At 34.9% G+C, this 17,208-nt stretch overlaps 3 protein-coding genes across 4 annotated transcripts; 2 read left to right on the plus strand and 1 right to left on the minus strand.

Annotated features, from left to right (window-relative positions):
- The first annotated feature begins 2,969 nt into the window (after positions 1-2,969).
- On the plus strand, positions 2,970-6,223 carry PHR1 (photolyase 1). Of its 2 annotated transcripts, none has more exons than XM_023695883.2 (9): positions 2,970-3,453; positions 3,743-4,083; positions 4,154-4,394; positions 4,590-4,747; positions 4,820-4,856; positions 4,942-5,000; positions 5,171-5,252; positions 5,331-5,402; positions 5,778-6,223. In XM_023695883.2, exons 1-9 carry the CDS (start codon positions 3,139-3,141, stop codon positions 5,952-5,954), a joined length of 1,482 nt encoding a protein of 493 aa, XP_023551651.1. In that variant the 5' UTR covers positions 2,970-3,138; the 3' UTR covers positions 5,955-6,223. The 2 variants fall into 2 exon arrangements, with proteins under 2 accessions (XP_023551651.1, XP_023551650.1); XM_023695882.2 differs by having other exon boundaries at positions 3,262-3,453; positions 3,727-4,083.
- A 2,115-nt stretch (positions 6,224-8,338) lies between these two features.
- Positions 8,339-10,458, minus strand: LOC111808108 (IRK-interacting protein). Its single transcript, XM_023693916.2, has 2 exons — positions 10,078-10,458; positions 8,339-10,004 (listed from the first exon to the last, which is right to left on the minus strand). Exons 1-2 carry the CDS (start codon positions 10,243-10,245, stop codon positions 8,646-8,648), a joined length of 1,527 nt encoding a protein of 508 aa, XP_023549684.1. The 5' UTR covers positions 10,246-10,458; the 3' UTR covers positions 8,339-8,645.
- A 3,406-nt stretch (positions 10,459-13,864) lies between these two features.
- Positions 13,865-17,088, plus strand: LOC111809219 (putative protein S-acyltransferase 14). Its single transcript, XM_087116935.1, has 6 exons — positions 13,865-14,227; positions 14,529-14,616; positions 14,705-14,823; positions 15,415-15,546; positions 16,016-16,611; positions 16,735-17,088. Exons 1-5 carry the CDS (start codon positions 14,084-14,086, stop codon positions 16,133-16,135), a joined length of 603 nt encoding a protein of 200 aa, XP_086973061.1. The 5' UTR covers positions 13,865-14,083; the 3' UTR covers positions 16,136-16,611; positions 16,735-17,088.
- The last annotated feature ends 120 nt before the right edge of the window (positions 17,089-17,208 follow it).

Raw genomic sequence — 17,208 nt, forward strand, 5'->3', positions numbered from 1 at the left:
TTATTCAAACGTCATACTGTAGTTTGTTGAACACGTGAAAGTATCTCAATTTGGTCACTACCATACAAAACTCAAATGGGATTAAAAATGGATGCTTTCTAATTTGAGTTCAAGAATTGCATTATTAGGGCTAATCATGTTTAGGGCCTAATGCCCTATGCTTAGGACATAAGGGAAATAATTTATCCACTAAATTAAATAAAAATGTAAATAATATTATTTTTGATGCTTTGAGTCACAGCAAAACACAGAATTTGAGTCATTTGACAATGGCTACTCATCAACCAATTTCAATCTCTTTTTCTAAACCAACAATCCTTTATTTTTTTAATTATTATTATTTTTTTTAATTTAAGCTTATAAAACTCTATTTTTTAATACCAAGATTTAAAAAAAAATTAATTTAAAGATGAAAACTAATAAAATGGTGTGAATATTACTATTAAAATTCATTTTTACTGTGAAGTAAAAAAAGTAATAATATAATGTTTTAGGTTTAGGGTTGTAATTACTGATTTTAGTGGACAGACAAATAATTGTCGGCAAACCTCACTCTAACGTTGACTGCTCACCAGCTCACTTTTTTCCTTTTTTTTTTATTTATTTATTAAGAAAAGTTATTTAAAAAATATATAAAAATATTATATAATGATTAGTATTGGACGACAGCCTCTCCTTTATACGAAAGAATCTTTTCCCCCTTCCAATGTTTTCTTAATCATACTTTTTTTCTCTCTCTCTCTTAATTACCCTATGTTTCATGTTTTTGTATTTCATTTTTTAGCCAATATTTTTAAACGCGTCTATTAGAGATTGAGTTTACGGGAGCAAGATCGTAGATGGGTTAGAGAGGAGAACGAATGATATGAAAACTTATCCTTAATAGATACGTTTTAAAATAGTAAGGCTAACGATGATACATAATGAACCAAATTTGATGATATTTACTCACAGTGAGCTTGAACTGTTACACTGGAATCATGTCGAAATTCTCAATGATAAATTTTATTAAAATTTTTAAAACATTCTAATAAATTATAAGTAGAAATAAAAATATAATATAATATTTAACAGAATCGAAATATAATAATGAGAGAAAAAAATAAAATAAAATGACCAAACTACCCTTCATTTGAGAAGAATAATTAACTAGTTTAAAACTACTTTTTGGTCATTCAAACACAAATTTACTGAAAATATAATCCAACGAAATATTTTTTTAAAAAAATCAAATATCTTGCTATCTACAATAAATGAGGCTATTTTTGTTTTGTTTTTTTTTTTAATTATAAAATAATAATTTAAATAAACTTAAATGATTTATAAAATAATAGTTTCTACTTACTACTATTTCAAAGTAACAAAGTTATTATTGACTAGACGAAACCAAAACACAACCTTCAAACTTGTTGAACAGCATCTCACCAAGTTCGACTAAATAACGATCAACTTTATAAAAACCTTATAGTATTTTGAAATCTCGCAACATTGATCGTGGTAACTCTTAGTTTATTATATTTTCTCGAGAAATAATACTTACTTCATTAACTCGTTATAAAGAAAGAATAAATTTGAGTCGGAATCAAACGACAAAGAAAACTAAAGGGACCATCTTTAGAAAAGGTTAAAAGTTGATTAGATGAACAGAGGGTTGTTAGGACTATTAAAGTTCCTTTGATTATTGATTGAAGGACATATGCTTTATAACAAGGTCAAAGTTCTCAATACCACCTCCATTATGGGGAAATAGATAGAATCTATGTTTCACTCTCTTAATAATGCAAAGATGTTGTTATAGGTGTGGATATGGGCCGACATTCCCGAACGGCCCAAGAAACCCGAAACGGAAGGGTGCGCTTGCAAGATTGGATGACCAAGCCCACGAGCGTCGCTCAATGCCTAAAGAGTGCAAACAAAGTCTCACGTTAGTTTCTTTGTTAGTATGAATAATGTCAAAAAATGTCAATATCATATTAATTTGAAATATATGTGGAGGTTTGTGTCGATATCAATTGGTATCAGAGAAGTGTGGTCTAACCCTAGTTGTGTATCAGAAAAAATCTTCACATGTTGAGCAAAAAAACATTAGTGAACGTCAATTCGTGCTTCTATATCTAGTTGCTTGTCAATTTATTGTGTCGTTTAAATTCACAAAAAGTAAGAACTAACACCACAATCACAAATTACAACAAGCATCACGTACAAACTTTTATAAGAAATTGAATTTAGAACACTTTTTTATTTTTAAATTTAAATATAGTATGGTTAATTCTGTATGATTAAGTATAGTTCAGTGAATAAAATATTATTAGATAATTTGATTCTTTACTTCGCCATAATTTAATAAAAAAAATTCAAAGATATCATAAATTTCAAACGGAACCATCTTTAGTTTCTCTATAAAAAAAAAATATTTTAACCTAAATATTTTGAGTTGGGTTGAATTAAATTATAAACTTTCAATTTTGTTAAATTGAATTTTAAACTTAAATTATAATGTTACCTTCCTATCAATTTCGGCTAATTCGTCTACGAATTTTAGTATAAAAATCTTTATAATCTTATTAATTTTAATACAATAAAGTTTTACTTTAAAATAAGTTTTATCCTATGAATAACTTTGCTAAAGTTTATAAAATAAAATAATAATAATAATAATAAAAAAGCTATAATATATATATATATATTGGAATGAAATAGAATATTAAAAATTGCAATATTTTTTAAGGTTTAAGGTTAACATTTTGACACTGACCGACATTTTTTATTTTATTTTATTTATTTTTAAATTTCATATAAAGACTTAAGTAGAAGGATAAAACTGTAATTTTACACGGAAATAATTTATTTTCTTGCGGATTCTGATTCGAAAATGAAACAACTATAAAAACGTCCACCAGACACGTGTCGCTTAATAAAAACTCCACGTTTTATCATTTAAAACCACAACTTTCATTCCTCAATTTCCCTCCAATTTCCTCCTCTTTGCTGGGCACCGATGACCGCTCGCAGGTTCCAAATTTCTGCACCCTGGCCCAACTCTCTCTCCGCCGCGCCACCGCTGCGTTTTTCCGACCAAACTACCGGCGACTCGGACTACTCTTCCAGTTCCCTTGCCTGTTCCTAAATCGTACCATTATGGCCTCAACCCCCTCAAACTCTGTTCAATCGGGTCGGATTCGGGTTTTGAAAGATGTAACGGGTTCTCTCGATCGACCTGTGGGTCCGGTGGTTTATTGGATGTTTAGGGATCAAAGGGTGAAAGACAATTGGGCGTTGATGCACGCCGTTGATGAAGCCAACAGAGCCAAAGTTCCTGTTGCTGTTGCCTTCAATTTGTTCGATCAATTTTTGGGGGCAAAATCTCGGCAGTTAGGGTTTATGCTTAGAGGTCTGCAACAACTTCAGTATGATCTCGAAGAAACACTTCAAATCCCTTTCTTCTTGTTCCAGGTGAGTTAATTTGCCGTAAATGTTCATCATTATCCCGTTTTAGAGAACCTGGGAAGACCTAATTTGTTGATTTAGTTTAAATTCCTGAAATACATTTGTGCGATTGTCGATGCTTTACAAATCACCATGATTTCTGGTTTTGTATCTTTAATTTCTTTGAGATTTCGATAATCTGCTAGCAAGATAAGTTGCCATGCGCCATTGGAGGTGCAATCAGAAGAGCTTTATCTTTGATTGCTTCAAGTTTGTATCACTATGACTAATAATTTTCAGGGTTGGCATTCTTAAGGGGGAAGCTGAACATACTATACCAAATTTCATTAGAGAATGTGAGGCTTCACTACTGGTTACAGACTTCTCGCCGTTACGAGAAGTTCGAAAGTGTAAAGAGGAAATTTGTAAGAGGGTAGATGAATCAGTTAAAGTTCATGAAGTTGATGCACACAATGTGGTACCCATTTGGATTGCGTCTGAGAAATTGGAGTATAGTGCAAAAACTTTAAGGGGCAAGATAAATAAAAAGCTCCCGGAATACCTTATTGACTTCCCTGCTCTGCTTATACCAACTAGAAAATGGCCTTCCACTCATAAGTTTATTGATTGGGACAGACTTATTGATGATAACATGAGGTTAGAGCATTGTTTTCTTTTGATTTATATTGCTTAAAGTTTATTTAAGTTGACATTTCCCTGTTACCAGGAAAGGAGCAGATGTTCCTGAAATTGAATGGTGTAAACCAGGGGAAAAGGCTGCAATGGAAGTATTGATGGGCAGGAAAGATGGGTTTTTGACTAAGAGGTTGAAGAGCTATGCAATAGATAGAAACAATCCATTGAAACCTAGGGGGCTCTCTGGCCTCTCCCCATATTTGCATTTTGGTCAAATATCCGCACAACGCTGTGCCTTAGAAGCTCGTAATGTTCGTAAACTCAATCCACAGGTAATGCAAAGAAAAGGGTTTGGTCGATCCATTTTTATCATTTAATGCAATACTATGGTGGCGGTGTGAGCTTGGAAGTATATGTTCATATCACTGTTAGCTCCTTCTTGAAAATGTTTCTTTTGTGAATCTGTTTCAAAAAATTGATATTTTGTATGATTCGTTCTGTGTTTTCTCTTTTGCATCATTTATAAGGCCGTTGATATGTTTCTCGAGGAGTTGATTGTTAGAAGGGAACTTGCTGATAATTACTGCTACTACCAACCGAACTATGATTCACTGCTCGGGGCTTGGGAATGGGCACGTAAAACCTTGATGGATCACGCTTCCGATAAGCGAGAACATGTTTACACGTAGGTGAGCCTTGGTGCTAATATTCAATTGTAACTGGTTTTGAAATTATGCAGTTGCTGTTGAATTTTCAGGAGGGAGCAACTGGAGAAGGCGCAGACTGCTGACCCAGTTAGTATATGAACTGATTAGATTATTTTCTTTTCTTTTCAATTTTTGCTGTTAAAAAACTCACATTTGGCATAACATTTTTCAGCTCTGGAATGCTTCTCAGTTGGAGATGGTCTTCCATGGAAAGATGCATGGTTTTATGAGGCAAGTATTAATGAATTTTCCAGTCAATGACACGCATTGTTTACCTTTTACCTCTCTGCTATATGCTCTGCTTGAAACATTATTGTTCTGTTTTCCTCTTTCTTTGTTCCTTGATGATAATTTTGTGCTCCCGAAGTCCTGGAATGTCATATAGTGAAATTCATGCACAGGATGTACTGGGCCAAAAAGATTTTGGAGTGGACAAGAGGACCTGAGGAAGCCCTGGAAATTTGCATATACTTGAATGACAAGGTATATTGTTTCCAGTCTACACTTTTATGTGCTTCTATTGAAGTGGTGAAAATTGCTAATCAAGAACGCGGCGTGCAGTATGAAATTGATGGGAGGGATCCAAATGGATACGTCGGGTGCATGTGGTCGATCTGTGGCGTTCACGACCAGGTTTATCATCACTGTTTATATTTTATCAGCTACTCTTCTTCATTATTTTCTTGCACATTCTTCTTGTTCTCCTTGAGCAACCCCAGCTTCACTGAAATCAAGAATTTTGTTTCTCATCTTATATATAACCTGTCGAGGATTCTGGGGAGTGGAGACCCATGTCGGCTAATTAAGGGGTTGATTATGGGTTTATAAGTAAGGAACAGATCTCCATTGGTACGAGGCTTTTCGGGGAAACCAAAAGCAAAGCCATGTACCATTGTGGAGACTCGTGATTTCTAACATAACCAACATATATTTTATATTCAGTTTGAACACGAGAAACATATATTTGATTTTATATTCTTTTCCCTTTGCAATGTTTGGTGTTTCAAGGGCTGGAAAGAGCGACCCATATTTGGGAAGATACGATACATGAACTTCGCTGGGTGCAAGAGGAAATTCGATGTGGATGGCTACATTGCTTATGTGAAGAGAGTTGTGGGTGAAGTGAAGAAAAGAAAAGCAGGGGAGGTTGTGGTGGATAGAAAGGCAAAGGAACTCCGATGCTAGTAACCGTAGTGACAGTTTCATGAAAGAGAACATATATAGCTCCTTAACTACTCATTGTAGTTTGTAACTCGTAAGCCATAGTTGTGTCAATCCTTCCCTTTTGCTGATGACGATTAAGTATTTGTACCAAAGCAATGATATAACCATAGGCCAGATTTCAACTTGGAATGGCAGCAGACGGGGTACTAAGTTTAGGGAAAGATTGGAGAGATGGGTTTGTAATGATTCATGTGGGAATTGTTCTTGAAGTTGAAAGTGTTTCATCTTGACTCGTTGATTTTGTTCAATGAGAACTACATATTTATAGAAGGAATCACGAAACGATCCATTGAGGTAAAAAATTGAGAGAGTCGAAGACGGGGAATGAAGTTGGATGCTCGCTCGCCAGAATCGGGTTGCAGATGGTAGGAAACAGCGGGTACAGTTGTTTTCTTGGAATTTATGTTATAAAATCTGATGATTAATGATTTAATAATAATAAAAAAAGATTATGTTCCAGTAATAACCCAAAAGATCTATAGCATATGAATTCAGCTAGGTATACTAATTGGAGACATGTGAGGTGAGTTTATATAAGGTTGAACCACAAAATATTTAATCTCTCCTTATAAATCTGGTAATAGATAAAATTAATATTTCATGGATGATCATAAATGAATCAATCTTAATTTTGAGTGAGTTATAAACTATTGTCTACGAGTGTGTGCTTCGCTCACATGGGTGAGTGGTTTTTGTTGCCAATTCAAAAAACCTATCAGTTGGCGACGACTAAATAAGAAGTTTGAAACATAATTTCATCACATGTAAATCGTTACTTCACATATAGGGTAAGTAAATTAGTAGTTCTCTAAGTACTGATTTTGGGATTTTAACCATGAAACACCTGTCATTGACTCAAGAGAAGCATAGTTTATGGTTAGATCATGACCAAATTGTTCATTAGGTATAAAATGTTATTACAAGGGTAAACAAACTTTTGACCCAATTACGAATAACTTGTGAATGCTCGTAATAATTACATCATTTGACACAATTTATCCTACCATGTATAAGAGTGCATGAATGAAAATTGATTAATTAAATAATTTTTTTATTCATGGCTCATAATTTGTAGGTCGATAAGGTCTCCTTCTTGCTCATAGTAATATTAAAATGATCGATTTAGTTGAAAGAAACCTTCTAAATGTTCATATTAATATTCAATATATTATATATATGTTATGTATAAAAGAAGAAAAATATATTTAATTTATAAAATAAAAAAAAGTTGAAATTAATATTTAATATATTAATTATATTAAATATAAAATGAGAAATATATATTTATTGTAGTTGACTAATAATTAATGTATATAAGATATCTTCGATATTTTATATATTCAAATATATTATTTAAAATTTGATAAAGATTTTATTAAAGTCCAATATAACTATTGGGTTCTAAATAGCTGAAAATATGTTGTCACTATTCAAGTTAGCTAGGAAGATGTTGTCACTATTCAAGTTATAGTCGAGAATATCTTGTGGAGAAAGTTCTATATCTCGTGGAAAAATGAAGTTTCGTTTGGTTGAAATACATTGAAGAAACTTCATATCCACGATTTTAATATTCGTGGTTAATTTACATACTTTATTCTTATTCTTACAAATTAGGATCTAATATTTCTATTATATGAATGGTTCATTCCCTTCAAAAGCATGATTAGGTATCCATGATTAGTATTTTACTGTCATCTCTATTGATGACGTGAACCATGAATGATATGTGTATATTGCTAGGCAAAAACGATTAGGAGTACCTCTAATCGTGAACTTGACTCAACTATTGAGGGTCTGCACAGCATTTTCAGTAACTACCTATAATGATTTGTGCCGTGTGGAAACTATTAGCCCATTGCTAGTTACTATTCTGATCAACTAGGATACTATGAGGTGGTACAGACAGGGCGGGTCTTAAAACAAATAGACCTTTTAGAGACATAAATATGAGTGGGGTTGATTACAAGATCTCTCACTAATTCTTAGTCGTGAACTTGTTCAGATAAAGACAAGGACCACATTGGTAAACGAACATTTTCAGGCATGATGACTCTCCCCTACCCGAGATTAATAGGGAAACCCCAATTAAAACCTATCATAAAAATTGTCTCAACTGACAATGTTCATAGTGGTATGACGAGAATCATGAGTTGGAACCAGAACGAGGTGGCACATCGAGTACCTATGATATATAAGTTAATGGAGATGCCTTGGAACCCTAAGATAAATTCGGAACCAATGAACCAAGGAGAGCCCTTGGTTGAAGGATGATTTTTTTTTTTTTTTTTACCATGGGAGAGAAAAAAGACATAAGCAGTAAAGACAAGAAAAGACAAGAAAAGACAAGGGTTAAGAGAGAATTATGAATTCTAAGTTTCAAAAGATTGAACAGAGTTGCAGAAGAGACCGCAGCTTCACTCACATGGTGGCGCCCCCTTCTTCTTCTTCTTCTTCTTCTTCTTCTTCTTCTTCCTTGGAGGATCTCTGTTCTTAAATAAAATGGCATTAATTTATTATTATTAGTCTTCAACACTAATTAGCAGACCACCACACTACCAACTCTAGAAATCACATCTTCGTATTGCTACTACAAAGAAATCATCTTCGTATTGCTACTACAAAGAAATCAAAATGACCTACAGACAAACCAGACTACGGTGACAATGCGGCGGCGGTTGCGGCGGCGGCGTTGTACCTGCACAACACCTTGCATTTGACTACGCTGCCGTATACATAGAAACCAGGGGCGATCATTATTCTGACCACCGACGGAATCAGCTTTCTGGCCTTCTCTCCGCTCATGTCCTCCATGTAAACGGAATCGAAATCCGCCTCTTTCTCCACTCTGAAAATTGGCAGATTCGGATGTACGGAGTTTGCCAGAAGGTGTAGAAGCCACACGCTCTTTGACGCGCCGAAGAACGCCTGGAGTAGCGGCTCCGGCCAGGCTCTGTTCCATCCCAGCATCGCCACGATCTCGCTCATTTTCCGGTCACAAAATCGGCTGAAATCCTCGCTGAAATGCTTCGTGCCCTTGCTTAGAACTTCCTCCCACGTTAATTCATGGAGAAAATTGAAACATCCGAAATTCGCGTCGCATCTTTCAATCGGATTGAGAATCTGAGTCGAGGCGTTCTTTTGAAACCCTACCGATTCGAAATCCTCGAAGAAAGCTTGGTTGAGGAGAGCTTCCAGGTAGAATAGCAAACTTCTAGGGTTCTTCGAGAACGAGATTTTGATATCGTAAGGTTGAAGAAGAACGGATATTCGTTCATATACTTTGGCTCCGACGTGACGGAGTTGCAGAGTGAGTGACCGGCTAAGAAGCCGAATCGACGATCGAGATTCCGATACTGAAACTAAGAAATGTTCTATTACTTGCTTCTGATTCATCTGTTGTAAATCCTGGATTTGATGATAATTCCCAATTTGGCAAGGCGAATTGACGCTACATTCTTCGATTCCGGATTTCAAACTGTGGCAATACGTCTCCAGTTTGTTCAGTTTCTTCTCCAGTTCAGCCATGGCGTATTTTAATCTAGAAGCTTCCATAATCGCCTCGTCTCTCTTCCTCGTCGCCTGAACTAGCTTCTGCGAGAGCTCCGTTACGGCAGTCCTCCATTGCTCCTCTCGAGCCGTTAGAGCAGAAGATTCATTAATCGATTTCGGACTCCTTCGCGTCAACGACGAAATTAATGATTTGAAAATCCCATTAGGGCTCGCCATGGAGAAATACGTCTGTTTATTAACGCCATTGTTGTTATCCAAAGGAACGACGGAGATTTTCTCCCGCGCGTGAGGACGACACCGGTTACAGGAGACCGGACCATCGGAACTCGACACGGAATCCGACTCCGACTCGGACCGTTTCTTAACCGTCTCACGATTGAGCGGTGTAGAGTGAAGGTTCGGACTCGTTCCCCGGTCCGTACATCCGACAGCGGCAGTGTTCTGAGTCCGATTCTGAGCAGCAAACTCATCCTCCCGTTCTTCCCTCTCGCATTCTTGAATCTGCAATGAAACTCATGATATTCCGTAGAAGAAAACAGGGGGAATCTTAGAATTTATGGTTTGAGAGACTCACCGGCGTGAAGTGGGGGCGTGAGTGGTGTGTCGGAACAGCAGAGGAGGAGGAAGGAGAGGAATGGAAGGAAGTGGGTGAAGGAGGCGCCATGGATGAAGAAGAAGAAGACGAAGAGGTTGGTGGGAGAGGAGGAGGAGGAGGAGGAGGAGGAGGAGGAATTAAGGGCATTGGCGCGGCGTTTGGTTGTCTCTCATTTTCTCGGGCTGCAGTTTCGTCGTGTTGTAATCATGATTATGATTCACAGAGAGCAGAGAGATAAGAGAGCTTCTCAACCCTAAGAGATTAAAAACAAAACGCTCTGAAATTTTCTGGGCGCCGAAGACCGGAAAATGATAACTCCTATGGAACCAATTTTCCATTCCCCAAAACCCACACAATGGGAAAATCCAAATTATTATTATCCTTAAATTTATAAAAATATATATTTAAATTTTAAAATTTTAGTTCCTCCTGAATTTATAATCAAGGAATACTCTCTTTATGTTTATAATAATTTGTGTGGAAAGATAAAAGTCCCACATCCACTAATTTAGAGACTAATCATGGATTTATAAGCGATGAATACTAACTGTGGGAAAGCACAAATCAAAGTGGACAATATCATACACGATTGTGGAGACTCGTGTTCATATAACAATTTGAAAAGAAATAGTTGAAGTGATTTTAAAATATTATATTTTTGTTTTTTTTGATAGGTAATGAATGAATCCAAAGTTTTATTTTATTTAAATTTGAATTTTTGGATAAATGTAATGAGTCCAAACTTTAAGTGCACGAGTATTCCGTAAATTAAATAATGATATATAGTTGAGAAAAGCTAAAAAAAAATAAGAGATTCAATAATGAGATTCTATATAGGCCGCTTCGGCTACACGCTAGATTAGAATATTCCCCCAATCCCTCATTTTGCCACATTCATTCATACAAAAGGAATCACGTTTAAGTTTTATTTTTAATATTCAAATTCTAAACGTTTAGAAATTAGGGACAACATGAACATTAGACATCCAACCTGTAATCGAAATGACCCAGTTAAGCTATATTCCCTTGAGCTTAGTGGGGTAATAAGTAGTCTTTCGTAAGTAGAAGTGTAGATTTTCTTCGCCTCACTTTTTGGGTATATCCCGACAAAAAATGTGAACATTGGTGAAGGAAGGTACAAGGATGATTAGTAGCTGGTTCGAGAAGATGATGAACTTATTATATTATATTTTTTATTTATAAAATATTATTAAATTTATTAGTAAGAAAGAAGATGGGGAAGGTGGGATAGGGAAATAAATGAGGATGGTAGAAGTGTTAAATGAAAAGGGATTGGGAAGCATTCAATGTAAACAACTGCTTTTCTCCCTCCATCTCTCCTCATTTATTATTCTAACAGTTTATCTTCATTAGTACGAGACATTTTGGGAAGCACAAAGCAAAACTACGAGAGCTTATGCTCAAAGTGGACAATATCATATCACTGTGTAGAGTCGTGTTCATCTAATACATTTAATTTTAATTATCAACTCAATTTACATTCTAAATAGTTTTAAAAGTGGTCGGAGATTAAATTTATATATATATATTATATGAAGAACCAATTTGAAAAGATACGGTACGATTAGGTTCTAAATTATATTATCAATGGATCATTATTTAAAAACTAATTATTTATACCAAAAGTCAACAATACCTTTGGTGAATCCACTTTTTTCCTCCCAAAATATGAATACGTTTATATTATCATAAAAGGATAATTTCAAAATATAAAATATAAATTTATTATATTGAATTAAAGGTTAGAAATAAATAAATAAATATTTTACGAACTATATATTTATTTTTATTTAAAATAAAATGTGATAAATGACTGGAACCAATCTTAATAAAAAAAAATGATAAAGAAAAATTATGATTGGATTGAATCGAATTTATTATTTAGTAAAAATTATTTGAATTAAAAATTTTATCGAAAAATATTACGCCTCAACCCAAACATCAACCTCTTTAAATCGTCAATTTTCATCAAATTTATTAATCTACAAATAAGTTAAAATGAGGCAAAAGTTAAAAAATATCTCCTTGGAAAATTCAAGAGGCTACTTTATAGATATAAAGAAATATCACTAAAAATAATAAAAAGGACTTAATTATTTCCTATAAACATTTTAAGAAATAAAAATAAATGCCAAGGTTAATTAATTTTTTTGATATTTTTTTAATTATATATTTTCAAATTTTAATGATAATTAACATGTATTTTTTTAATTCCTTTGGTTTATTATACTTAAAAGTAATTATTTTACGTTAATTACGTCAATTTAGTAATTTTCTTCTCAAATATAATTGGAAAGGAAGATGGATAATAAATGGTAATATTAATTGAAGATTAATTAACTTCAATCATTTGCTCATTAACTCAGCTAAAATCAATTAGCTGGATGAAAATGTCATTAATATTTTTTTAGCTCAAGTAAATGTTAATTTTTTAGAATATAAAATGTGGTTTATCACTCGATGTTAATTAATTGAATTTTTCTTTAACATTTCAAATTATTTTAATAAAATTTGAATTAGTTGAAAATGAATAAATAGACAACATTCAACATTTCTATTACATAAATTACACTTTCAAAAAACTATATTCAATAGTCATTGAAGTTCATGATGTTCATACGTCGTGATATTTCTCGATATGAAAATGGGTATTAAAACCAAAGACTTAGAAACAAATAAAGTATGCATTGAATCATAAAAACTATCAACAAAAGATGGATACCCACGAACTAACGTCTAAGTATCTATAAACAGGGCTGACTAAAACACCGACGAAGAATAGAATGCCTTAAAGGAAAATATTATGCCTTTTTCTCATCTCTAATTAAATTAGAGTTCACCCATAAAAATTATTCAATTTGATCGCTACATTATAACTAATTCTCGAGAAATCAAAGAGATGGGTAATAACTACGACTTTGATAATTAAGAGCGTTAAATTATGATGTTTAGTTTCTGTTGTAGGAGAAGAATTATGAGAGAATTGGGTGGGCGTCTCATCCATCAGCATTGCATTCTGACGCAGCTGCCTGGCCTTTGGGTCTCGCGGCTGGTCCTAATTTATAACGGAACCCAGCCCCACCCAGAGACGCAGGCCCCAGCCCTTCTGCCACTGCAACCAGCCTTTGCCCCCCAAACCCTGGATTGGATATTTGTTGTATTCTCCCGCATCCGCATCACTGCCCCCCACTTGCATTTGACTCCCACGTAATCCCCTCACGGCACCCCACATCTCACAAACCAACGAATGCAAACCAACCCCATTCAAATTCGGAAAAGTCTACCACGGAGACGTGTGATTTCTTTATAAACTCATGATCATTCTAACGATCAGCCAACTTGGAAATCCTTTCCAACAATTCTCAACCGTTCTTGATCGCCTATCGTATAAACACTAATTGTCATGCATATATACATGTTTGAGTATGGAGCGAACGTCTTTATTTTCAAAAGTTGAAAGTGATCTAAAACAAAATTTGAGACGATTGCTTCTAGCTATTGTGTTAAAAATGCGACTAATCTTAAAATTAACTAAATAAAAGGAATATTGAGAATACAGAGGCAATGTCCTAATCGGATTAAGGTTTGAAACAAACAAGTTAAAAATTGTGGTCCTAACTGAAAATGTTTGTTAAAATTACTACACGTACTTGTTTGTGAAAGTTCTCTATTTATAATTATCAAATAAATTATCAAGAATAAAATATTTTATTATAATAAAGAAGCAAATATAAGGAACCATGTTTGTAGAATCTTGAGTGAGGTATCCCATTGTCGGTCGTCGGATATTTCTTTTTTCTTTCTTCCATTTTGAATTCTTTTCTCCTAATTATTCCAAAATGTTTCTTATCGGCTCTGAAATCAGAATTCCGATCATCTTTGCGGCTTGTTTTCGATACCGATTTCCGCCCTCCGTGATTTTTCAAATCGGTTCGGTTTGCGAGATCAGGATTCAGGAGCAGCAATGTCTTGCAATGCGTGCAAATTCTGCACGGCGCTGGGTGCATTGGTTTCGATTATGATCCTCTATGTTCTAGGTATAGTCGATCTCTCCTATTACGCTCTGCTCGTCGTCAACTATGGTCCGCCTCTCTTAGTTCTACGGACCTAATTCTTCCAATTTCTTAAGAGTACGAACTTAAGATTAGCTTCTACATTTGCTTTTTTTTCTTCATTTGTTTCTGCTGAGACGAATTTATTAGCTTGTAGAATAGCGTTATGCAGAGAATAGAGTATCTCTGGGATTCTTCTTTTCGGTTTGCCAGAATAACACAAAAGAGAATGAACACTTTGCCTAATTCTGAAGTTGGAATGATGTGTTGTGGTAATATTTGTATGTTCATCTTTAGAATAGCAAATGTATATTTCATAAAGCTTTAAACCTTCAATTTACCTATCTGTTTATGTAGTTGGTGATGCTATTCTGTTGCTACTTTTCTGTTGTTCTAACAAATCCTAGGTGTGTTCCACCGCCCCGTTGCCATCACTGTTTTGTTTGTAAGTTCTTCGATGTTTTCCTATAGAAGTTTACTATGATTCTAGCTGGTAAACAAGATATAAATACTGATTATGTTTTGTTTGGTAGGTGGAAGGTGTGTACTGAAACTGGACCATCATTGTGTGTTGGTCGTCAATCGTGTTGGAGCAAAGAACTATCAGTACTTCCTGCTATATTTTGTAGGCACAACAAGATTATTGGCTTCCTTCTGATCTCTAGTTCCTTGTTTCCATGGTTCTCATTGTGTTGGATGCTCGCTTATGATACCTATAATGTAACAACCCAAGTCCACCGCTAGTAGATATTGTCTTCTTTGGGATTTCCCTTTCGGGTTTCCCCTCAAACTTTGTAAAGTGCCTTTGCTGGAGAAGGGAACGAGTGCTAGCAAGGACGTTGGGTCCCGAAGGGGTGGATTGTGAGATCCCTCATCGGGAGGAGAACGAAACATTTTTTATAAAGGTGTGGAAACCTGTACCTAGCATATGCATTTTAAAAATCTTGAAAGGAAGCCCGAAAGGGAAAGCCCAAAGAAGAGATATCTACTAGTGGTGGACTTGAGCTGTTACATATAATATCCCATTCGATGCCTCTTATATAATCGTGTATGGGTGGATTCTAGATCTTCGGCAATTTTTCGTTGACGTAACCTGACATCATAGATATTCTAAATGTTCTTTAGAGATGTTTTCTGATTGCGTTATGGTAGCATCACGTTTGTTTTTATGATCTGTGTAAGACAACAACGTTTTATCCTTTGAGTAGTTGAAAATGTTTCTTCTTCTTGTTTCAATAGTTAAAATATTTCAACATTCATCTCTAATTTTAGCTGCTTGTTCCATACAGTCTTGAATTTACCATTTGCACCGAGTGTTATGAGATTTCTGATATTGCACGTATCACTGGTAGCAGTCAATACCACCAGAATTGAGGTAAGGCCTTCTAGAAGTAGTATTTTGTTTGCTTTGCTTTTAAACATTTAACAGGGGCTGAATTGGTCTATTGGATATTTGATTCACCATTGCTAGGTGTCACGGTCATGCTTGTCCAAGGCATATTTGCCCTTGGTTGCATGGCAAACCCCTTGTATTGTACCACTTTATTGCTTTCCTTCACCGTATTCATGATGTATAGTTTCCTTATTGTATTTTCTAAGTGTATGACGTTTCGAAAAAAAATTATCCACACCTGGTAGATCAGAAATGCCTTAGAATGTACTATAGGGGATGTGATTAGTCGTCAATTCTTCCTACCCGGAATTATATAGTATCTAAATTGTTGTGTTGCCTTCTTTGCTTATATCCTATAACAGTGCTTTCTTCATTTCTCTCAATCTTGCTTTTAAACTCTCATTCTAAAATCTCTTTTTTGTTTTCTAAAACCTTTTTAAAACGGGACCAGAGGCTTGAGTATACGTCACCCGACCAAAGACGACACGATTTCGAGTTGGTTGACTCACTCAGTGGTGAGAGTAAGTGTCGCATAACCGCTTGCAAGCATCTTGTAAGAATGCGATTGTGACACCAAGCATATGAGAAGAAAACCACTAAAGCATATGAGAAGAAAACCACTAAAAAATGGCACCATGGCCTTGGTCACCGAAAATTTTTGAGCTGGTATCTTCTTCACAACTCACTGGCCTCTTCCTTGCTGACATTCACTTATTCACTTATTGATGGTAGATCTCTCTGTTGGTAGCTAGACGCTAATTTTACCATATTGATGTCCATATTTAGTTACAAGCTACCCAAGTTTGTAGAGGCTGTTACTCTCTCACCAGCGTTGCTTCCTCTAGTACTTACTCTACTGCTCTCAGCAGATCAAACTCCCCCTATTTCTCATCTCTTGCAATATGCTGGAGTTCTTTTGCCAGTGATGCTAAATGAATTCATGATTCAGGTGTTCAGAATGGATTAGAAGTACTGGTTTATCACTGCAGCTTCTCAAGATGACCTAAAGCAGAAGCATAATCTCCAAGGCATCGAATATCCAATAAGGTCAGACTTGAATCTACTTCAGGAATTCTAAAATCAATCTCAGAGTTCAATCCCAATGATTTTGCGGATTATTATTAGTAATAATTTGTTAAATTGCTTGATCTATTCAACCTCATATTACAGTGAGTCAGTTAAGGATGGCCAGGGCGGCGGCTGGCTCCCTCCATGTGCATGTGAAGGGAGGAAAGACAGAACTGGCGTCAATAAGTTGGAGCTTGAAAAACAAAATCTCCAAAATTTCTGACCATTATTAAACGATGAACTTGTTGAGAATTGTTGAGAGTGAGTCTCAAATTGGCTAATTTAGGGAATGATCATGAATTTGAATTTATAAGTAAAAGAATATATCTCCATTGGCATGAAGTCTTTTTGGGTAAGTTCAAAGCAAACCCACGAGACTTTATGCTCAAATGGAATAATATCATATCATTGTGGAGAGGTGTGATTCATAATACAGATGTCAATTTTTTCTTGAGATTTTCTCGTTGGCAAATGGATTGGAGAGAGAGAGGAGATAAATTGTTCATTGAATATTTTTTTTTATTAACATGCAAGTTAATTTTAATTACTTTAATTTATTATTTATATTATTAGTGA

This window comes from Cucurbita pepo, chromosome 13 (genome assembly GCF_057944985.1).
Source record: "Cucurbita pepo subsp. pepo isolate OVF chromosome 13, ASM5794498v1, whole genome shotgun sequence".
Classification (NCBI taxonomy): domain Eukaryota; kingdom Viridiplantae; phylum Streptophyta; class Magnoliopsida; order Cucurbitales; family Cucurbitaceae; genus Cucurbita; species Cucurbita pepo.